At 35.5% G+C, this 25,748-nt stretch overlaps 1 protein-coding gene across 14 annotated transcripts in view; it reads right to left on the reverse strand.

The window, feature by feature from the left end:
• LOC121304414 (transcription factor 4-like) overlaps positions 1–25,748 on the reverse strand; it is a 172,921-nt gene that overhangs the window by 24,202 nt on the left and 122,971 nt on the right. For all 14 annotated transcript variants that reach the window (XM_041235651.1, XM_041235609.1, XM_041235621.1 and 11 more), the window contains 5 exons: positions 6,713–6,818; positions 5,623–5,756; positions 5,319–5,451; positions 1,631–1,701; positions 1,177–1,255 (listed from right to left, as the gene is read on the reverse strand). In XM_041235651.1, coding sequence (XP_041091585.1) covers positions 1,177–1,255; positions 1,631–1,701; positions 5,319–5,451; positions 5,623–5,756; positions 6,713–6,818 — 523 coding nt within the window. The remainder of the gene's footprint in view (positions 1–1,176; positions 1,256–1,630; positions 1,702–5,318; positions 5,452–5,622; positions 5,757–6,712; positions 6,819–25,748) is intronic.

The following is a 25,748-nucleotide window of genomic DNA, read 5'->3' on the forward strand; positions in this document are numbered from 1 at the left end:
TGACTACCTGTAAATCAACCTATAATTACATTTTCTAACATCTTTACAAATCATTCCTATGGTTTGCTATAAAACAACTGTTGTTTGAAATAGGGGGGACCTCTTTATTACAGCAGTTGTTCAATGGGGGGGTAAGAGAAGGGTTACCCAAGTCACACAACTATAATGAGTTTCAGAAGGGTTATCATATGTTATGCTAATAATCTCCTATTTGCCTGATTAACCACCCTGCTCAGTAATTGCTTCACATACAGACTCTTGTTAAGATTCACTGCATTGTTTTTTTTCAGCCCTGTTGTAAATAGGCAGATCTGTGCAACCAATTAAAAGGAACTCATCAATAAAACCAATGTTCATTCACTACTTTTTTTTCCCCTAAAGCACCTAGTTGAAGGGCACAAGATTCCTTGATTATGTATATTAGAGCTAATTAGCATATTTTTAGTGTCCTTCTTTATGTATACTCACTTGTTCACAGTTTTAGTAACCGCTTTTTATTATAAAAGGCTCATTTACATATGCTAAATAGCAAATAATTACCTTCACATGTGCTAATAAAGTTTAATAAGTGTTATTAGAAACTACATTATTTCTCACTAAAAACCCAACTGACTATCCTGTAAATGTAACTTTTAAATTTGTCCGCTTTAATAACCATCATTTTCATTTGTAAAGTCTAAGAACTTTAGTGCAATGTTTCATACACGTTATCTCAGGCATTTCAATTATACTTTAAAATACTAAAGGTACATGCAGTAGACTGTTCCTGAATCCAAAACGCTGCACTGTAAGCAAAAGCAGTGAAAGATGCAAAAGCTAAAATTAAAATAATTTTTCCTACCCTGCAGTTTGCTTCAACTGCACAATTGTAATCTTGAACAAATTCATGTTGAAATCTTTATTCAATTTGCTTTAGACATATCCAGCCCCCCATAGAAAACAGACATCTAGTGTTTTTTTTCAAAAGCAACAAAGTATGGATGGAAAACGTGCCTTGATCAATTTATGTTAAGCAATATGAAATACTGTACAAGACATAAATACAACCATGTAAAATGTGTACAAATGCCATACAAATTAAGGCGGTAAAGACATTTCCTCCTTCTCTATTGATTAGAAACAATGCCTTCTAATCACCAGCCATGATGCCCTGGTGTAAGGAAGCAGGATAATTACCTGTGAGAGAAGGGGGAGACCCAACAGGTGTTGAAGGACTTGATGAAAAACTGTTGTTGGTGTGATCGGGAGAGTAGATCTGAAAAAAAAAAAAAAAGAACAATTCAAGCTCAAAGTTCCTCTTGCTGCTAAAGATTTCTACAATGTAGTTTAATGCCCTCCCCCTACCAAAAAAATAAATAAATGAATAAGTGCTGTGTCAAACAAAGAAAGTGACCGACAGGCAGTTTAAATGAAGTGTAGCTCTCTATTTTACATTACTATGGTCTGCTGCTTTTAAAAAGTTAAAATTTTAATAATAATGATGATGGATTTATAGAGGTGAAGATATAGGCTCATTGGGTAGCACCTTCATCTCTTTGGCCAAGATGTTAGAAACTTGAAAAGTATTTATAATACTGCCCCTCCAAACATGACATGAGGCAGCCTGTATGCAGTCAGGGTCTCTACTTACTGATGCTAGTGCCTTTCCCAGGGCATCGCCGGTCTGTGAGCTGCCTGCGGTCCCACTTGTTGCTCTGTTTGCTAGACCAAAGAAAAAAATGTAAGTTAATGTAACAAAGACACTTTTGATTACCTTGGTAACTTACTTGTAAATAACCCATCCCCCTAGGGGGGGGGAGGGGAGGGGAGGGGGGTACTTATAGGCAATTTGTATCAAGACATTGCCTTTATACCATAACCATAATTAGTCACAGGCTTTCTCAAGTACAAAATCAACACTTTCGGTTTGTCTTTTTTTGCCTGCCTTGTTTCTAACCATAATAATAATGTCAAGGATCAATCACTCAGACTTAAAACATCATTAAAACTTCTGGGTATTCAAAACAGGCCTTTTAATGGATGTTATTGTTAATATAATTTCTTAACCAAAAAGAGGGAAAATAATGCCTCCTGTTCTTTCTGTGACAGCATACAAAAAAGATGATAAGATATGAGATGATCATTAAAAACACAAATATCTTCCTTTTCAAAAGTGGCAGACTCTAGTCCAGTAGACTCCTCATCCTGGTACATAGGACTCCCTTAATTAACAGCTCACTCCAGTTGCAAAAAACAAGTTAATAACACTTTTCTTCAGGTTTGCTATGTATTCATAACAGGTGATTTGATGCATACTGTAGTTTGGCTAATAGCCGATATATATTGTTATACAAAATACTTTCTATTAAGAGTGTATTCTAGAGCCATTGCCACAAATGTAGTGAACCTGCCATGAATCTGATAAGGATGAATAACAAGTGTAGCAAACCACTGATTTTCAAAGAATGGCCCAATGGTGTTCCAATATTGGAGTCAAGCCGAACCAGACTGAATTTCATTTAGACCTGTATTTCTCTAAACAAATTCAGAGGCAATTAGGCATTTTAAGTCACCCTGAGAGAAATTCATGTACGTGGCTGTTTTGAAAATGAAATAAAGGCGTAAAAGGAGACACTATAAAATGCTACCCTAGTATACGTTCTTCAAATGTACTTGTTTCACTATAATGAACCCTTCTTACAACGCACCCAATTTTTATGATCCAATCAGCAAGAAAAGTATTTTTCAATGGAAATTAGTACTATAGAATGATCACTTTTACAAAATTGACCCGAATAAAACGCTCTCGGTAGCGATTGACACTGAACTTTCTCCAGTGTGACTGTGTTATTTTTTCAGTGAAAACAAAGACCTTGGTAGGCTAATTCGAAGATAAGGCTGATTCATAGATAACTTATTGTAGGGTGAATCATGTGTGACGTATGCAACCATTGCCAGAGTCACACAAACTGCAACCATGGCAACAAGGTAACAAGAGTGAAACAGCATGAATTGAGAAAAGCACGAAAAACATGAAGCAATCTACGCTGGTTAGGTTTTTCAAGAGAAAGGGCATGTAATTACTGTATTCAGCATGTAAGTGTACTTTTTATTTTGTTCATTTACTGTTTTCTTTTAAATATACAGCTTAAATGTTTATCAATGTGAAGTTGTCTTGAAAGAACTACTGTATAAAGATATTCAATTCAATTTGGGCATTTTGATACAGCAAATTGCCAAACCCTATTAAAGCAAACAATATGATACAACGAACATTTCTGCAGGTCTCAGGGGGGGTTCGTTATAATGAAGTTAGGCTGTATATGACAGCATTGTGAAATAGAGATTTACATGTATTTTAAAAACTACTCTCTTTGCCCATCTCTGTTGACAGAATTTCAGCATTTCCAGGTCGGAAGTTTATGCATTACAAGCAAGTTGTCGGCATTTATCAAAACGCAAAGCTCTTACTTAACAGTATTAGTGTCTGACAGCACTATGCTTGAACCTTGTGCAGTTGCACCACTAAACACTGTTGCTGATTATGAGCAGCAGTAATGCTTCAAAGCACCACTGAAGTCAGTTTTTTAAGGGAAACATCATGTGCTAGAGGAAAGCCGCACATCCAAATCCATAGCAACATATCATTAAAAAGGGAAAGTAGAAAGTAGGATTATTATATAGACTGAACATATATTATGGTATAATTTTAAGCATATGTTGCAACAAATCAATTTCAATAAAATGTAAACTTCAAAAGGATATGATTAATATTCTGCATTAGATCAAAAATACTTGCAATGCATCTTGGCGTTCTTCAGTTTTGTTAAGACATTTTTGTTGTCGTTTTTTTACCCTAATGCTGTGAACGTTGTGATATATTCCTAAACTCTTACCTAACTTGTCATTCATATTGGATGCAGTTGCTTGAAATTGCATCTGTTACAAACATTTTATTCAGATGTCCAGAACTCCTCGCATCAAAGTGAGGATTCTGTTCCTAACTATTGTACTCTGGGCTTTTGGCTATGTGGCAGAGTTTTGCTGAATGTCAAAAAAGATTAGAGTGTTCGTTTTCCTGTTTTTTTCCTTTAATATGTCAAAAATACCACATGTGTTAATACTTGACTCTTTCATTCTTGCTGTGTTTCTTAATAGAAAAATAAAGAATCACAGACAAAACCCAAAACACATGCATCAACCTTTTATGTTGACTATTTATTTTTCAAATGACAGCTTTTCTTGTTTATGTTCCTCAGTCTGTGCAAATCATTGATTTTTGTTTTGTTTTTTTGGTCAGCAAAACAGAAGAATGCAAGCTATCTGGTCTATATTTATTCATTATCTTAATACGGTATACTGTACATTTCTTTGTATAGGAAATGAACCACTGTTTAATACCATATACAGTCAAAATGATGGCAATATGTACGTTGTTCTTTATTTAGAAGTTTAAATAAATATTAAGCCATCATGTAATGTGTAACGCAGCATGACTCAGACATACAATTTCTTGCACCAAATATATTGTACTTTTATTATTGGTTATGTTGAAAGCATGTGCTTTTAGTTTCTTTTACTGGCTATCAAAAAAGCAGAACTATATGTACAATTTTAATCAATGTATACCAGCTGCGTAAATTGGATCTGGATAGTTTGGGTATGTGTACTTGTCTACACCATTGAGAAAATGAATGTCGCTTAAAAAAAAAAAAAAAATACTGCAAAATGTACTTCATAAAAAGTCCCTCACAATACAAAACGTGAAATCGTTAGGTTATTATCATAACCCTGGTTCCCTGAAATTGAAATGTAAACTTTACTTTATGGGTATTAATCTCTTTAAGATCCAAAACCTGAATAAAGACATAATAAAGCTACTCCTAGCACCTGTGACACTGGCATATCCCGCCCCCGAGGACATAAATGAACTGCAACTTGAAGGTTAATGGTTACATTTCTATTCCAGGGAACCAGGGTTATGATAATAACCTCACACTCCCTTTCAAGTACGACTGTAACCATTACTGTATGGGTCAGTATACCCAAACTGTCGCAAGGGCAAGTTTGCCGCACGACCGGAATGCTACAAGGCTAAGCCATATGGAATCCCAGTAACAAGTAGCTAGGGCTAAAAACTCGAGGGAGAACCTCACCCCAGACTGCCTCCAACTGTTCATTCGGGTCTTTAGGAATAAATACCCATTCGGCAATGGTTACATTTCGTACTTGAAAGGGAACTCACAGTATCTGATTTCCAAGAGGTACAGAATATCCTAATTCATGTTTTCTATTTTGGGCATTATCAACCATTTTCTACAGTTACAGAGCCAACCTACCCATAATGCTGTCTGTTCCATTTGTGGGCGCTGTACAGGAGGAGGCGGAATAATGGTTTGTGCCACTGCGGTGAAAACTGGACATTGGAGGAAGACTGGAATTGATGTCTGTTGAGGAGTGTGACGGGTAGCTCTGTGGAGGAAAGCAGAAAGAAAACCACACTTAGAGGAGTTACAACAAAACCAAAATACATCTTCCTTTATTTGAATCAAAGACAAAACTTGCCAGCCTTTTGTGTTGTTTGGACAAATCACTAACATGGTTAAAGCAGGCAAGACAATTGCTGAGCACTGGATCACTTACCTGTCTCTCGTGTGGATGGAGGCCACAGTAGCTGCTGGTCTGTGGGACGTGTGAGGAGTTTCCCAGCATTCCACTATAACCAGGCTGGTTCATCCCACTGGAGGAGCTCCATGGATCAGTACTGTGATGGCCATCTGATGAACCAAGAATTACAGCAAGGCCACATTCAAACTGAGCATTGTTCAACAATCCATCAATCTCTCTCAAACCATACTTCAGATTCATTTTCAGGAACATTAAGCTTACAATAAACTATGTCAATATTTTTTTTTTTTTTTTTTTTGTTTAAAAAAAATGAGTTTTAGATCCTTTAATTGGCCATATCAAAACAAATATTGAACTGTGCTTGTCTAGTGTGCCTTCAGTTTACACTTCTCATCTGAAGAGGCGGCATTTGTGGTCTTACAAATGAGTGTATTCAATATACTTAGTCAACTGATCCTTTTAAAACCTGTAAGTAACAAGGAGTAACAAGAAAAGGACATACTTAATGTAGGTAACAAATTAGGAATCTGTTTTGAAATGCCTCGTATTACACTATTAAGATCTTTGTAAAAAAGAAATAAATAAATACAAGACTAATCAACAAGCCATTGTTATATACAATGTAACACTAACTTAAATTTTACTGCAAAAATATATAATTTAAAAGGGAATAAATCACTGAATATTGAAAGCAACAATACTTTAAGCTATCATCTGCTACTAAATCAATAAATTAATCCTGCAAAGGAAGTAACCATTCTGTTTATAAGAATTGTTAATAAAATAAATGAAAAACAAAAACTGCTCCATAGTTTGCATTTGAAAAAAAAAAAAATAAACTAAACAAAAAAACACACCTAACACAAGGGCTTCAGTGGTATAGCCAAGAACTGATTCCTTGTGATGCAGGCAGAACAACTGAAATATGTTTTAAATGGCAATAAAATCTCATGGTTAAAACATGATTAAGCCAGAAGACCCTACAATAAGTTAAAAAGGTCAGGCTTAGTGATTCTGGGCAGACCCACAATGGGCCTTAGTATGAAAATCTGAATTTAAGCAGCACCTTAAAAGAGATTGGTTGTTCCTTGATTTGCTCAGTTACCTGGCATGAAGAAGGAGCTGGGAAAGGTGCTGGTCGGTGGTTTGGAGGATGGATACCCCGGTGAGTCCCTGTTATAATCGGCAGTGCTTGCTGATGGGGCATATACCTAGAAAACACAGCAAATATTACGACTGTCAAGAGGGTATTTGCACATGAGATATAATCACAAGATTGTTTTAGTTCCCTGAAGCTTTCAAACTCCAAACATATAAGACATAAATCATTTTTGATAGGCCAAATAACTGGTCATTAGAGATATTGAAAAATATGTCATCTTTAATTTTCCTTTATTCCTATGGTATTTATACATAGCAAACTGTGACACTATGACACTGATCGTTAAGGTAAATTCAAACTTTTTTGCAAATCCTAGTGGCAAAATTATTTAACCATTTTGCCTTCAAGTAAAAAATTATATGTAGCCAGGCAGGCCTCTAAATGAGTTAGTGTAAACATGCAAAAACCCCAAAATCTAACTCTAATAGGACTACAAAGCACCTGGAAAATGACTTCCACTTCTCAGGTTAAGCTCAGTGCAAAATTGCTAGGTACAGGGAGCCTTATTCACATTTTTATATGCAACGGTAGTGCTTTTTCTCTCCAAATTGCAGTTGTGCTTTGTGCACCCACTCTTCATGCCAGGGGCCTGATGAAAAAGGTGGAGGTGCAGAATAAAGTCTAAAACCTGCAAATACTGTAAACTGGTGTTCCTCTCCAGATGGAAGGAAACAATAACACTGATGATGAATATGTCACCCTTACTACCCCTGGCTAAAAAAGGCAAGCAAATCTCATGCCTGCTGCCATCCCAAATTGACATTGAAACAACATACTGGAGCTTCATGACTTGCCTAAAGTGCTTAAAAAAACCCAACATCTTTTAAGAACGCAAACCAACAGGGTAAATTACAAAGTCTGGGAAGGACATCTACAGGGTGTCATTTACTGCAAACATTTACTGCAATGCATTACCAGTGTAACAATAAACCTACATGCACAGTATACAAATTATAAAAGGCACATGGTATTTACATGCATAAGTCCTCTATTCCACATTACCTTTTTATTAAAAGGAAGAACAAATGTACAACAAAATGTAGTACTAAAAACAAAACGTAGCAACACAATTAAAAAAAAAAAAGGCTGGACAATCTTTGTCAATATGGTCTGATTTAATGAATCTTTATACTGGCACCATAAAACTTTAAACATCCAGCAAGTGATTTTCCCCCACTTGTGATTAATTGAACTCCTGTTAACATCACTCCTGTTAACAGAGTGGTAACAGATACACAATACAGAAGGACTACGAGTTTTAAGGAGATGCTATTAGGATAAGCTGCTGTTGAGATCAATTAAACAGACCCCAGACTTTTGTGCTTCAAATAATTTAGGTAAATAAATAGAAACTAGCGTTGTTCTTACAACCAGCATTCAGCAGGCTAATTTCCTACTATAATATACTTGTAAATTGTTCTATACATCAAAGAAAAAGAAAATCTTAATGCAAATTTAAAAATGCGTATTTTAACAATAATTAGTAACATGCTTTCTTTATTCCCAATTTATGCACTAAAGAAATTCAGACAATCAACACCACATTTTTATTTCAACTAAGGTATCTTTCTAGCCTTCAGTCCTCCACTGCATACCAAAATTCTTCATGCCTCAGATGTCAGATAAGCTATCTGTTATTACTTCCACATAACTAGAATCGTGAGAACATCTGGCCCTTTTTTTCTCTCCTCACATTGCTCCTCACCTTCCTGTGTCAAAACAAACCCTTTCCTCGTGGGTGGTTAACTGTATCAAGACCTGTTACAGCATGGCAGGAAGATCTACGACAGAGAATGTGGCAGTGGCAGCAGAATCCTGCAAAGAAGTTTTATGGAAAATAGCACGTAGCTCTGGTGCCATATACTTAGTGGTGTATATTCAATGTTAACCCCCGACAGGGATTCAAATGAAGAAAATCTAAACATAGAGTGTGAAATTACATCTTTTTGGGTGTTTGTGTTTGCTTTTTAATGGGAATTTATAACAAGCGTTTAAGTATTTTAATATTGTAATTTCGCGACTATTTTCTTTTACATTTCAATATTTCACTAAGAATATCAAATGCATTTTCTGGATCCATTTTTATTGATATTCCTTGTTCTGCTTTAACTGTACACAATTAATATTGCATCTCTTACCATGTTTATGCACAATCTTTTAATGAAAGAAACTGTGTACAGTACCTCACACAGAAAGCAATGTTGAAAATTCGATTCCAGTTTGTATTACAGGCTTTCGATTCCAGTTGCGAATTATTACAGGCTTAATTATATATAAAGAAATACTATATATATATATATATATATATATATATATATATATATATATATATATATATATTTATATATTTATATATAGATATATACCTATGGTAAGTAGTTACTGGAATTATAGTAGAATTATTTTATTACTGTGGCATCATGTACTTTAAAAGGGGGGAAAAAAAGTTTTTTGTTAAGTGTTGTATCATTAACAGTTTTACTTTAATACTTTGGAGACAACATAAATAAATATGGCTCCTGGTGGCTCATTGTTTTATTATAAAACGCATTTTTCTGCTTATAAAAAACACCAACTGATCTACTGAAAATCTACATGGATTTCAGTGCAAACATCACACTGTGTACTCTCAGACATATAGAACTACCACCAACACCTGTCTTATGCATAGACTTGCCCCTCCTTTAAGTGACATTAATGCATTGGTCATAGTTTAATGCCTTTAAAACACTGATTAATATCTCTATACAAGAAAAAGTATTTTTAGGATTGTTTGTAAATAAGGCAGATGCTTGAAAATCTGAGGATTAGTGTGATTTCCTATGACACACAACTGCTCCCATCCTGAACATAGTAATGCAGAAAAATAACAAAGCACAGTGTAGCAAAGCCCACCATTACTTATTCAATTAGTGAAAAGTAAATAAGAATGATCAATTTTGAACTCAAGGTTCCTAACAGAAGGTAAATAAATGACTAAAGATACTGCTGTGTTACACATATCACCATCATAGTGTTGTTCTGTATACAATTATACTGAAAGAGCTGTTTCAAAACTGTAGTTCTCATACCTGTGAAAAAGAGAATTGTGAGCAGATTGCTGAGCTAACCAGTACACATTTTTCCACAGCTGAAGAGGCTCAGCTACAACCACTAAGATTTAATGAAACAGAGCTGTTGGATTGTGCTAAAGGAAGCAGGGCAAGAAAATATTACATCAGACAAAGGTTATGATAAATTAATCCCACACCATTCATAATCTTAAATAAAAAAAAAAAATTAAAAAAAGCCTTTTTAACTTTATATAGCCTCAAAGCAGTCCCTGGATGACTCTTGTAACAAGCAATCCTAGCATCAAATAGATTCTGATGAGATATACTTTAGTGTTTTGCATTTTTGGTTTTGATCTTAAAAAAATTCTGGGTATTTTTCAGAGTTTATTTTACATATATCATAATAGGGATAAAAAATTTTTAATTGAAACATCAGTAAAAAACACACACTTTGCATGTGGAATATGATGCGGTGCAGTTCTGGTTTCTGATTAAGTTTAAATGTCCCTTAAATGTCTTCTGATGAAGCAGAATCTGTGCAAGTCGAAGACACATTTTCCCAAGTTAGCTGATACTTTGCAAGCGTTTGGGCAATCACTCTGCTGATAGAAATAGTAACTACAGAAGGTATGAACATGACATCAGCCAAAACAAGCCAGGTTTATTAGCCTTGAAATCATAAAAAGAAAAGAAAATTGACAGAACTGGGAGTTGCAAACCATCGGGAGACGTGTCAAAAATCACACTGGACATTTCCATCATTGCGTTACATAAGTTTGCCAAATAAAGCATCACCATTTTCTGTCAAATATTTATGATTAAGATTATCAGTGTTAGGCAGTGTTTTAGCTGATGGACAGACAGTACTGTCACACGAAGTCAACAATACATACCTCTCTGCAATAAATAGTAGCTGTCCAGCAAAGCACAGCGCTCTGACAAACTCTTTAACAAACTTTTTTATTAAAGTGTGTATAAAAGCTGCATAAATGGATTGCCTGTCTCTCATACACATTATTGTATTAGTTTAAAGTGTCGCTTATTTTTCAGTAGGTTTTTTTGTTATTCTCAGCGCGAACATGTACCTCAATGCAGCAGTATTTGCAGCGCTATACATCTTCTGCCTTATCTGACCCACTTCTGCTATTTTTGCTTTTTGTATACTTTGAAACATTCGTTTTCTTTTGAATATTCATAAACTGATTTACATTTTCCCTGTTCCTCATCCACCAAAAAAATATTACATTTTCACGTATTTCAATTTAGTTTTTGATCAAGCTAGTAGTTACTCTGCCCAGCAATTGCCACAATAATCAGACTTTGATTAGCCAACATAATCCGGTGATAATGTTTTGTGAAGAGACAGAGAACTGCGTTTTAACGTTATTTGATCCTCTGACATCTAAACGCACCTGCTGTATCCTAGGATATAGTGTAGGGCTGCTTCTTACAAGGTCGGAGTCAACATAAAACAGCAACATTTTTATCAAAATATTGTGTATTTCCTAGACAATAGTGCCGTGAAAATATTGAATAATAGACAAAACCAGGTACAAATCAGTAAAAACTCACGTCCAGTTAAAAAAAAAATGTCCTGTTATTTTTTGGTAAAATTCGGAATAAACCAGAAACATGGCACACTATATATACTGTAATACATATTTGTGTATGGTACCTACAATTGTCGGTAAATATTTTTTCTTGCTATTTTTAAAGGGATCTTTTCCCATTTTTAATATATCTCGTTGTATCTTTTATTTACCCAATGAAGGTGTATTATTCTGTAAAACAAAAACAGGTCAAAAAAATAACTGACTGGATGTTTGACTGCAAAAATGCAGTAGGAAACTGTGCGGTCGCCAATTTATACAAAGAAAGCCTACTTTTCATTCAGGTACCATTGTTGCAGCGAATCACAAAACTTATAACTGCTTCAAAAAATAACAATTACTACAAACAATCTAAAGAGAATAAACAGCACTATATAAGTCAAATTTCCAACAGATAACTTTAAAATCAGGATTTTATTTTATTTTTTAAACATATTACATTTAGATAACACAATTATAAAATATAGTAATATAACTTGAAAACTAATTTGAATTTCTACCTGTTGACTATAAAATATTACGCTTAAAAACTATAAAGTTTATGCTTAAAGTACTATTTACAGAATATATCTTGAAATAAGAATCTTTGCTTTTGTTTTGCTGAGCAAGCTAAAAGGATTTAGCTGGCTCACATTGACAACCTTCATTCTTTTTAGCACAGTTTGCTTGTTTAACAGATTTTTTTATACAATGGAATTCAGGAATCTCCCCTAAAGCCAAAAACACATTTTTCTACAGGAAACTCATTATAAAATGCATACACTTTGAACATTCTCAGAAGGTTAATTGTAGATCATAATTCAAGGCACATGTTTCTATTTTTTGTTGAGGGTGGGGACAAGGTTAGGCTGGGGGAGTGAATAATCCCATAAACAACAGCTAGCTAGCTAGAGAGAGAGAGAGAGAGATCCGGAAGGAAATCCCACCCACCTCACCCCAGAGTTTATTCTATCAACCTGCAATTGATTTAATCCAAACCAGATGTCGAGTCCTTCTAGAGCTTTCTCACAGGACAAACATGCAAGCGGCTCGGGGCCTGGTCTTGCCATCAAATGGTAATTAATACCATATGAAGTCCCGGTTTACACCACACGATAAAAACACATGCCTGGTCTCCCGATCACAATAAACATATGTCCATAACACAAAAAAAATTTATCAAAAAACAAGCAAAAATGCGTCGTCGTCCCCCCCCCCCCCCCCCCCCCCCCCCCCCCCCCCCCCCAACCCCCAACCCCCCCCAACCCCCAACCCCACCCCCAACCCCACCCCAAACCAACCCCAACCCAGCCCCAGCCCCCACGAAAGGTATGAGATTGCAGGTCCTGCTGTGCTGCTAAGTATACAGTGCACCATGAAGAACAAGTGTACACAGTTACAATAACCACCTGTAACACTGCTGCCTCAGAACCACAGAGTAATTCACAGTCAGAATGTGAGTAGGGGCCAAAGGCCAGACAAGGTTAATGAGATGAGGGTCAGCGGCACCACTACAAATGTGTGCAGGTGTTACAGAGCACACAAAACATATTTAAACATGCCGATCATGTACCGATACATACTTTTTCCTTCTCTTTTAATTCCTCTGTTGGAAATCTTTCTGAAGCAGAAAAAAAGTTTATAATACCCTAAAAACTCCTGACAAATGCAAATGGTACGGTCTACTTCCACAGCAAATTCAAGCCATTGGGTTCTTATTCATTTAATTCATGTAATCATTTCGTTTGAAAGGTTCATTAAACACATTTATAACTAGGAAATATAACATTTCTAAGGTCTTGTTTCAAGGGCACGGCAAAGGGCAGCTTTTACATTAACCCACACTGGAATAACTACTGCTAATTTAGAAAGCAAGGGGGAACGCTTCGCGTGGAGTGCAGGAATGCGCCCTATAGCCTAGAGATGGCAGGTTCGAATCATTGCCGTTCATGACCAGGGGTTCCTAGGGGGCGGCGCACAATTGGCCGAGCACCGCACAGGGAGGGAGGGCTTAGGCCGCCGGCAGGGCAACCCGCTGTTCACCACGCAGCAACGACCCCTGTGACTGATAGGGCACCTGCAGGTCTGCAGTGGAGCCATTCAGATCTGTGTTTAGGCTGATTTTCAATAAATGATTGGTCTGCCTTCCCGCATTCAAACATTTAAAATAAACTACATGGCAGTAAGTCAGTCATGCCAGACTGGCATAAATAGCAACTGACTTCACAATGTGACACCGGTTGATGTAAATATTTTACAAAGTCTTCATAAGTACATAGAAAGTAAAGAAAATGAATAAACCATAGCAAATTCTGACTTAAGTCCATTCTGTGGCCAGAATTCACTGGTCCTCTGAAACTCACTGATCACATGTCTATAATTACTTGTTCATAACTCTTTTTCAAACCCGATCATTAAAGACTGCCATTGCTTGATGACAGTCCACAAGCAGAATATTGTTTTTTTTCAGTTATCTGATTCCCCTACCCTTTCTTTAACTCTAAACATAACCCAGGGATTTCATTAACAGCAGTTCCAGATGGATATGTGGAATCCTAAATTTTATAAACGCCCTAGTTAAAGGATCCATTTAAAAAAAGATAACATTACTTCAAATCTATGACGTAATGGAAGTGTTCTGCTGTGTTGTTAAAAAAAAAATATTCTTATTATTTAGTATATATCATAAGCTGTGATTTTAATTTGCATGCACATATTTTCTGCGGTTCTGCAGTCCAAAAATTGCCAATTACTTTTGTAGTCAAAAAACAGCACTTTTCAACAATCATATCTAATAAAACAGAATTTAAATTAGGATGACAATATTTTGAAAAACAAACATGCAAATGAAACAGTCAAATATTGAACTTGTTTTAATACTCCTGTCAAACTTAAAAGGGACTTTTGAGACTGTCAACAAGGATGCAACCCACATTGGCAGCTTTTCACTTGTTCACATTCAAACATTGTCAGATAATCACCCTTGTGCCTTGGAGCAATAGGACAAAATGCAAATAAACTGCAATAGAATGTATAACAGTTACAAAAATGTGCTATAAATGCCTTATTACAGGACTTTTCCTGGAGCAGCAACCATGGAAAATTACCAAGTATTACACTATATATTTTCCATAGTGAGAGCTTTCAAAAGTACAAGGCTGTTATTTTATAATATGTAAAGCAAGTTCATACTAATGCGACCATTATCAGTGGTGCAACAACACCTGCACTACTTTATTCGTTTCTAAAATATAAACTGACAATTAATAATATCCAAATGCTTTCAGAACATATGCCCTATAAATTCGATGGCCAACACAACTAAACGTGCTGGATCAGCTGATAATTACATCTAAACAGTGCTCACATAAACAAAAAATAAAGCAGCATGCAGATCATAGCTTACAAATGTTAAACTTGTAAAAATTAATTTTATGAACATTTTTATTGAACAACATGCTTTATCATTAAGAACAATATCTCTTCAACAGCTTCTGTAACCACAGTATGTGCAAAGGGAGGCATTTCAGAAGTACATCTTGATGTGCTGTTCACTCAATTCCCACAGAACAAAAGGAAACATGGAAACAAATTTCAGATACTAGCTTTAAAAAAAAATAAGAGCAAAAATGTTAGCTTTTTTGTCATCACAGTTGTCAGTACCTATTAATAAACCGATCCTCTAAATCTACTCTTATTCACATGGGACACAGTTTAAAGTAAAACAAATTGTGTTTAAATGTAATTGTCGTCTTCCTCTTGCTATCATCTCCAATTATTACATCCTAATTGCCTCTATGGGGGCTAGGTGGCGAGGGGAGGGGGTTTGAGAAACACGTTTGCCGTTGCTACAGTAGTTTTAAATTCAGCAAAATGCAAAAACCATTCCTTTCAAATTCCTAGAGATTAAAATGTTTTTCTATTCCACTTACCTTATTTTGTAATGCAGCATACCTCTTTTTGAACTTTGACGAGTACTTTATAAATATCTAGTTTAATAATTTGGAAGCTACTCACAGCACATTCCACAACAAAACAATAAGTAAATCTCACTGTTCCAAATGATGCTGTGTTCCTTGATTTAAGGAAAGTAACTCTCTGAATGTCTCACATTAGGGTTTAGACAGGCTTCATATAATGTATTGTTAAACAGAATTCTCCATGGACATCCTGTTTTTATTTTACTCATGAGAATGTCCGCCAACAGCCCCCTTGTCCCATTCATGGAATACTTACAGTACAACTATGGTCAAAAGTTTTGCATCACCCTACAGAATTAGCCAATTTTGCTTCTAAAGTCCAATGAAACCTGCTGAATAATGTTACATTAACATATTGAATTACATACCGCTTTGTAGTTTTCCATATTTGGGGCTATTTTTTTTTTAAACTGGAAACCTTGATAACATGCAGCTACAGTAGGTCAGCAAAAGACATCTTTGAAATTTCAAGGTAAAAAAACCTAAATAAAAACAGTTACATTTACTTAGTAAAAAAGGCTGTGTGTCTACATATATAGTAGGACTGTTTTCTGAGAAAGTTTTTAAAAACTAAATAATTTTTGGTTGGGTTCAGCCCTAAAGAATAGACTGACAGCCGAGCCTCTAATTTATGACAAAATATGACATCTTATTTGTACCCTTTAAAACATTTACCGGTTACCACAGTAATCTCATCATCTACCTAATCATTGTTACCATATGGTGTTAATTTTGCTTTGTAGATTATCAGGTGAAAAGAGCCTATATTCATAATAGCACATTGTTTTTTGGTTTAGATACAGTACTAATTCTGCAATGAGTTTTCTGTCAATGCTAATTAAAAGAAACATTTTGATGTATGCATGGTGTTGTTTAAATTTGAGGCAGCTTTGAAATGCCGCCTACATAAGTAAAAAGAAACCACAGCCTTACTTTCAAGCCGACTCTTTATAAAGAAACCAATTTTAACTTGTTTACACTACTGGTTCCAAATGAATTCAAGATGGTGGCTAGTTAAAGGAAAAGGAGGCCATGCCGGGGTAGGTGGTGGGGGGGGATCAAAGAGCTTCTATTCAGCAATTTTCAGCTTTTAATTGACCACGAATTTGATGAAATTAACCCAAGAAAGGGTTGCGTCATTACTGAATAATGCCGGAAAAGGACTGCCATTCACAACCGTCTGCTGCTATTAACCCAGCGGCTGTTCTTGCTGGCTCGATTAAAACAAACACCTTACCTGGGCATCAGGTTAATGTGCCAGTGCTGTCACTCCCAGGTTGATTACCCTGGCTTCACAGGTTTATTACACAGCCCTTCAGCATTTTAATCAGAGTGGTGGGGGCTTGGTCTTAGGACAGGCCTAGCAGGTCTGGGTTATATATGGTGGCAACAAGTCTCCATTTAAAACACTAAAAAAGTGTTAAATAGGAATGCAGACTTTTCTTTAAACTTTTTTTTTTGGGGGGGGGGGGGGGGGGGGGGGGGGGGAGGATAATGCAAAAGCTGCTCCTTTAATTCTGAATGCCAGAGCACCGTACTGAGCAGAGCATGCAAAGTTTTAAAGACAGCTTTCCGCACAAGATCTTTACAAATGTACTGTAAATCAAAAGCATCCTGAGATTTGACTATTTTATTACAAAATGTCCTTCAAAAACGATAACTGGTTTTACACTCAGCTTTGTTTATATATGATGCTAATTTAGGGCCAACTGGTGGCCAACTATTATAAATTGTTTTACATATCAGGTTAGACCTAATTTTAGTACAGTACAACATTGCTTTTCAATGTCACATCTTTAGAATTATTTCATGTTTTTTTTTTTTTTAATATTAATTTGGAAAACTGATCGTCAGGTTAAGTCTTAATGTATTCTAACTGCACGTGAGTGTTGTCACCCCCCACCTCTCTCTCTAACACCTCTCTCAATACCTTAAGGGTCTTACTGCAGAACCAACAATTAAAGGAAATCCACTTGATGGCCTAAATACTTTACATGCCCAGTCTGGACGAAAGATCACTGCATGGTCTAGAACAATCAGTAATTTACAGCACAGTCATCGAGGGACTGCACTGACAGTGCTGTACTTGTGTCCACAACAAGGACGGGACATCCTTCAACACTAAAGGAATGATACTGTACATTTATGACAGCTTTTATATAGGAGACAACATGCAGTCCACAGTGAGACGATTGCAGTAATAAGAACATACAGAAGATCTGCTTGTACTTCAGAGATCTACCTGCACTGCAATAGGCAGCTTCACATCATACCCATGGCAAGGTTTAAATGCACATGTATCCTTTCAGTTTACATCTTAGAACCTTTCAAGGCAGGATACACCAGTTTGAAGTAAACCAGAAATATTTCCTTAAAGCCCAACAGGATGGAAAACTAAAATCGGATAAAAACTCTCTCATCCCAGTAAGTTGCAAAATAGAGCTATGTATTGCACAGTTCATTTTACAGCAACATTTCCATTCATGTCCCATCTGTGTTATACAAATTTAAGCAAGCATGTTAATAACATACCCATCTATGGCTGTACATACACAATTAGAGCGACTAGTAGTAAAAGTGAGATATATAATAATATTATATAATGTATGGTATAATGTATATACTATACATATAATATATAATATGGTATAATGTTATATAATGTATGGTCGCCTTTACTATATCTGTCTGTGGATATGCACCACCGGTAGCGTATATTACTTCTAAGTTAAAAGGAGACAGACAGACAAAATTTTCCTTCCCTCAAATACACATTAATAAAATTGCACTATACACATCAAAACAGACATTGAATACAGGAAATGGCTTTCAGCATTCCAAAGAGCAGTTATGGGAGACATTTATACTTACCGACAGTTAATAAGATCCTAAAAGCGCTCCAGAAATCTAAACCCATAAGGACTTGAGACAACTTTTAGAAGGCTGTCGTATTGTTTAACTACTCAGTAAACCAATGCCCTTTGGGGCACAGTATAAAATATATTACAGTCAAATAAAGGAGAAAGCAAACAGAGAATTTTTCTTTCCAACACTATTTTTAACAATATCACACAATAAAGAAAGTTTTAACTCTAACTGATACACCACATACAACAGAGATTAAATATAAAATTCTACATTTGTTATCTTACCGTGCCTATTAAAGGATAATTTGTATTGTACAAGGTTGTGAATACAAGTTCGTACTTCAACTTGTTCATTTTCCAGCGTTTTGCATACCACATCCTTGTTAACCAATGCATATAAAAAAAGACTGCAATAATACTTTATACTTGAGAGTGTACAATACAATGTAAAATTTTGTTATGAAGCAAAACTGTTACTTAGTTCCTACGGACACACAATCTTTTAACAAAGTTGCTGGAATGTTTGAATTGCTACAAGGTTGTGTGTTAGAAGCTAGAGATCTAATATAATCATCGGTCTCCAATACGTGCCAGGTCTGCTGGCAAATAGTTTAATTGAAGTTTTACGTTATTACACAATTATTTAATGCCTGATTAAAATAAATTGATATAAGAAATGCATACTAACATATGATACGCTATACAGATGAATGCACACACTGTCAAACTATCACTGAATTATATTATTTTTCTCAGCTCAAGTAAGGCCATAAGTAGTCATGTTTGGCATCAGTTTTATATTAAGATCCCCAGAAAGCAAATTGCTTCCTACAGAAAAGAAAATAAAGAGTCTCCAAGCACTTCAATGACGCACTGTGTAGAATGGTTTTAGTGACCGAGGCTTAGCAAACTCTGTCTGGTCTTTGCACAGGATATCTGTTAGTTGATTTCGGAGTCCAGCATAAAACCTTTGCCAAATCCATTTTCAAGCACTACACAAAAGACAGAAGAATTTGGAAAGGGTTAAAACCATTATCTGTTGGCTATTATCTTTCATTCTACTAGAAAAAGAGACATAACCTATTTATTAAAATACATATTTTTAAAATAACTTTTATAGGTACTGAATATGTACTTGACAGTACTGGCAGAAAATGGAACCTATAAATACTTTCTGTACTGGCAGTTTGCAACTTGGCATTTTTACAGTTGATTAATTGCTACCATAAAGAATCAATTGAGTAATTAAGAGTAATCTCCTAGTTTCAGAAAGCAGAGGCATTTTAAACAAACATTAATAGTCAGATCATACTTTATCAATCCCATGAATCCTTAAAAAATTATTGTTGGCAACACAACGTTGTAGCTTTGGCAGCAATTACAGCTGTGAGTCTGTTGGGATAGATCTCTACTAACTCTGCACACCTAGACTTGGCAATATTTGACCATTCTTTACAAAACTGTTCAAGCTCTGTCAAGTTCCTTGGGGAGTGTTGATGGATAGCAATCTTCAAGTCATGCCACAAATTTTCGATTGGATTTAGGTCGGGGCTCTGACTGGGCCACTCAAGGGCATTTACCTTTTTGTTCCTTAGCCACTCCAGTGTAGCTTTGGCTGTGTGCTTTGGGTCGTTGTCATGCTGAAAGGTAAACTTCCATCCCAGTTTCAGCTTTCGTGCAGAGGGCAGCAAGTTTTCCTCAAGGACTTCTCTGTACTTTGCTCCATTCATTTTCCCTTCTGTCCTGACAACTGCCCCAGTCCATGCCAATGAGAAACATCCCCATAACACGATGCTGCCACCACCATGCTTCACAGTAGGGATGGTGTTCTTTGGGTGATGCACTGTGTTGGGTTTGCTCCAAACATATATAACGCTTTGCATTTAGGCCAAAAAGTTCAATTTTAGTTTCGTCAGACTACAAAACCTTTCGTCACGTGGCTACAGGATCTCCTGAGTGTTTTTTTGCAAACTTCAAACGGGATTCAAGGTTGGCTTTCTTGAGTAATGCCTTCCTTCTTGCGACCCTACCATACAGGTCAGATTTGTGGAGTGCTTGGGATATTGTTGTCACATGCACACTTTGACCAGTCTTGGCCATAAAAGCCTGTAGTTCTCGCAAAGTTGCCATTGGCCTCTTGGTAGCCTCTCTGATCAGTCTCCTCCTTCTCAGTCATCCAGTTTGGAGGTACGGCCTGATCTAGGCAGGGTCTTGGTGATGCCATACACCTTCCACTTCTTGATACTCATCTTGACTGTGCTCCACGGGATATTCAAGGCCTTTGATATTTTTTTATACCCATCCCCTGATCTATGCCTTTCAACAACTTTGACCCGGCGTTCTTTTGAAAGTGCCTTGGTGCTCAGGGTTGAGTCTTTGCTTTGAAATGCACTACCCAGCAGAGGGAACTTACAGGAACTGCTGAATTTATCCTGAAATCATGTGAATCACTACAACTGAACACATGTGGAGGCCATTTAACTTGTTGTGTGATTTTGAAGGCGATTGGTTACACCTGAGCTAATTTTAGGATTGCTATTACAAGGGGGGTGGACACTTATCCAAGCAAGCTATTTCAGTTTATATTTTTAGTTAATTTTCTAGAATATTTTTTTCACTTGGAAGTTGTGGGGTAGGATGTGTAGATAAATGGAGAAAAAAAAAAATGTAATGCATTTTAATTCCAGGCTATAAGGCAACAAAAGGTGAACATTTTGAAAGGGGGTGTAGACTTTCTATAGGCACTGTGTGTGTGTGTGTGTATATATATATAAATATATATATATATATATATATATATATATATAATTTTATATAGATAGCGGATATACTATATATAAACATGATATTCATTTTGTCTCTAGCCCTTAGTATACTGTATTTTTAAAACCGGATTATATCTACAGGATTGGGTTAATATTAAACATATGGACCAACTTTTACTTAGGACTCCAGCAAAATCCAGGCTGCATTATTTCGCACAGATTGGAACAATATACTCACAAAGATCAAAGACTTCCTGTTGCTATTTCTGTAGTCTTTGAAACATACTGTAATCTAACCTTGATGCTATAAACCAGTTAGAAACTTAATTAGGATTGCATGCTGTCTTAACAATACTACAACTACTACTAATAATAATAATAATAATACTAATAATAATAATAATAATAATAATAATAATAATAATAATAATAAACACATCTTTGTTTAGCCTACATTCTAACATTCAGTCAACCAATGTCCTGCAGCTAACATGAACAAAAATGTAAAAGCTGAACTACAGATTAGTTCATTGTAACATTTCAGCTCTCACCTGTAGCAGTATTAAATACTATTAGGCAACAGTGTGATGTCTACAGTACAGTCAGCAGAGCCTGTAACCTTTTGTAATTCCATGCACTTTTCATTTAACTGCTACATTCTGTTGGTGTCTTTGCTGAGAACAAAGCACTGTGAGCATGCACTTTTGCCAGATTACCCAACTATTTTTACCATGAAAGTAAAAATGCAGAACAGCATTCTCTAATTCTGTCTATTACTAATGTAACTACATACTGCATCATAACCATAATCCATGACGGCTCACATTTCAGAGGACGCGTGTGTCCGTCTTCGTCCCTCCTGAGTCAGCGCAGGTGTGGCAGCGGTGAGCCGGAGTGAAATAAAAATTGGAAAAGAGTAATATCCCTGACACTAGTGTCGTTGTATTAACAAATTGTTATTGATATTTTTGTCTCATACAGTCCGGCAGAAACACAGGATTACACTTCAAGTAATACACATAACACATGCAATCAGCTGTAAATGTAGATGCCCCCCCCCCAAAGCTTTTTACACACTACCAAGCTTGTTATGCATTTTAAATAAATGAGGTATTAGATGGTGTGGTTAAAAGGAAACACTGTCCTAATGGTAGGGGAACACCAGAGAATTGAATAGAAAATACATCTGTAACACTGTCAAGCAGTGGCGGCTCTTCATAAGAGGCTACGGAGGTCAAGCTTACATGCTAACTGTGTAGCGCAGTTGGATTACGTTTAGCCTCCAGTGATGGTTACATACATTTTCAAAACACGTACATGACAGAATTCCACTCATTTTGAGGCTAGTTTTCTGTAGCTTCAAAATGAGCTTGGATTCGGTTTTTATTCCACGCACTTCTATAACCTCCAATCATCCTTTGTCAAGTTTTAATGTATGTCTATTGCCTAACATGATACAAGAATAACCCATTTTGGGGCTAGCCTCCACCACTCAATCAGACTTGATCTTGGCATGTCTGTTACAAGGCTGTCTATGGGTCACGTGTGGCTACTCTCTTTCAAAATCATGCACATGTTAGTTGTTGCATATTTTTTTCAGTGATCAATGGCTGACAGAGAAACCATTTTCCTTGTTTCAATTGAAAATAATAAAAAACAAAGGTAATCCAAGTCTAAACTGGAGCTTCTTCAACAGGGAGGACCTAAACAAAATTGCCTTTAATTGCTTGTTGTCCACAAAACAAAATGGTCGACTGCGAGTACTCAACAGAAAGAAGCTGTTCTGCTGGCCTTTGCTTTTTAAATCCCTGTGCACTTCTGATGGCTACAGTGATTTAAAAAATCTTTCACAGGCTGTTAAAAGACTCGCAACAGCACACGGTCAGGATTCATCAATATCAAGTGAGTCCACTAATTCTTTGGTTACATATATTCAGCTGGTTGCCTTATGTGTTGAGTATAGTATAGTACTGTCTTACATTTCTTATTAAATTACAAAGTACATTTTGAAACATGTTTTATTGCAAATAACAAAAAGTACTAAAATAATATAATAAATAATACATAATATTGAAATGTACCTCAATGTCCCATTAGGTTATATTTTTGTTGTTTAGCCTCCTCACTTTAGGAGACATTATTTGTGTCACAAAATAACTAACAGTTTACATTTGTACATATGCTATCATCACAAAATATATAAAGCAGGGGTACTTCATTCCCCAAACCACTCTTTCCTCTGAGCTTAAACCCACCCCTGTTGTTTTCAGCCATGAAATAGGTATGCTGAAACATGGCAATAACACTTAATTAGTTTCATTGCATTAGTACAGATCACATTTGTCATAGCTAATGTTTCAGTGGCTGTATCATGCATCCTTCAAATAATGTTTATTTCCAATGTTTTCTGCACATTTATTTTAATGCCAACTACAACAGGTAAAATACTAGCCATGCACTAGAAACTGGAAAAACGGCCCAGTCCTGAATTTTGTCCTGAACAATCCAAAGCTCAGTGAACACAATCATATATAATATGGCAAACTACAAACAGAATTATGTCTGTAGCACAATTCATTAAAGATGTAAAAGACAAGGTCAATTACAGGTCATGTGACATTGACAGCTACTATTGTTCATTGAACAACAAGGCAGTTACAGTATAAGGCATGGTCTACTGACACCACCAAATGCTTTATTATTATACATAGCTCTATAAAAACCTGTGAAATACATTGGTCACAAAACAACTATGGGGCAGGCACCTCCTGTTTGGAATTGAGCGGAAGTCCACAAAATAAACACTGAAGCAATTCTCCTTTGTGTATTTCAGCTAGAAAATATTTCTGCCCTGAAACAGCTGGCAGGTTGGCAAAAAATCATCTCCTGAACCCTCAGAATGTTTATAATTCATGTTCTCAAAGCCAATCAGAGGGCCTTGTTTTGGGATATCCAGTTACCCCTTCTCCTCAGACTTATGCTACAGTTCCCATGATTTTGTTTGGAAATTTAGTTATTGCAAGAATGCTTGGAAAGGGACATCTGAAACACCACTGGGAAGATCACTCACCCCACTGCTTGCATCACTCTTTGGCAATTGAAATTTCTGTGTGTATGTATGTATGGCAATTGAATATTTATGTATATATATATATATATATATATATATATTATATATATATATATATATATATATATATATCCAACCCTCACCCTATCTTCTGTATTCATTTACATTTCAGTTTTAATCAATATGCTCCTATGCCTGTTTGCATGTGCGCTGTTTGCGTGTGCGTTAAACAAGAATATGTATGGATTTTATATGTACGGATGTACACGTGTGTTATGCAGAACTAATTAGTAAAAAGGTAGACAATAGCACCCATTTCAATTACTTAAAAAAAAAAAAAAAGAGATGTCTTTTTTCGAGTAGGTTGCATTTCCAAACTAAAAACAGCAGATTATTTAATAGCAGTGGCTAACACTGAGAAAATAAGAGTGTTGCATTATTACTGGCAGTATTATTATTATTATTATTATTATTATTATTATTGGTCAATTTAGAAAATGTATGACATTTTCTAATTATGTACTATTAATTTACATAGGCCAATGCTTTGTACAATGCACAGCACAGTCTTCAAGGATGTGTGTAAACATAAATATACACATTAATTCAATTTGTAAAGACAGCATACATTTCAGAAAATGCATCAGTACTGTTCAAAAGTGATTAAAACTGTAATAATAATAATAATAATAATATTCTGGTAGAGACCACCAGGTGACAGTACATTACATACCGACAGAGAATATTTGTAAAGAAGTGGTAATAAAAACAAATATAGAAAACGTATAGAAAAAATAAAACAGATATATGTATTACGTGTACAACATTTATTATTTACATAATACTTCAATGACATTATTTTCTTTTTTTTTCTCTACATAGGTAGTTTGTAAAAAATACATATAAAAAGTTGATATAACTGCCCAGTTTGGGCTACTCTCTGCCATTTTACCTTATATAGTAAGACTGACTTACATTTTAAGTACAAAGACAATTTTATGAATAAATAATGCATAAATTAAAATTCTATTCTGAAGTCATCATCTTCCAGGAACTTGTCTTTTGAAATTTAACTTGGTTATAATAGCTTGTTTACAGCACTGCTTTTTCCATCTAGCTGAAGAAGGATTTTTATCAATTATTCACATTTTTATACCTACATTACATTTTTCTCCTTTCAGTAAACAGCAATTCTCCTTTTCCAAAAATGTATTATGCCAATATAGATACAGCATGTTTTATTTTTAAATACAGTTTTAGTTTTTTGTTTTCATAGAAAGAAAAAATCTGTTCTGAATTAAAAATGAATATATTCCTAACCTGTACTGCAGTTAACTGAAAGAAAAAAAAATAACTGCAATGTAATTTATATAAAGAAATACGCTTAAAGAATATTTTTGTCATGGAGAAAAGAGAATGAAGGTGAAATCTTTCATCCTTAATGTTTGTAAGAGCAATAATTTTAGTATATTAATGTGCATAATGTAAGAGAGTGAGGTCATTATGCTTATCTTTAGCTTGGTAAAGGCACCAAACTAAATCCACCGCCATGTCTAATATTTTTAATTGTTTTGGTAAAAGACGGTAATATTCAGTAATGTTGCTAATTAAAACTCAAAATATTAAAATTGTCCTTAAATATTTAAAAAATATTA

Source organism: Polyodon spathula, chromosome 2 (assembly GCF_017654505.1).
Source record: "Polyodon spathula isolate WHYD16114869_AA chromosome 2, ASM1765450v1, whole genome shotgun sequence".
NCBI classification, from domain to species: domain Eukaryota; kingdom Metazoa; phylum Chordata; class Actinopteri; order Acipenseriformes; family Polyodontidae; genus Polyodon; species Polyodon spathula.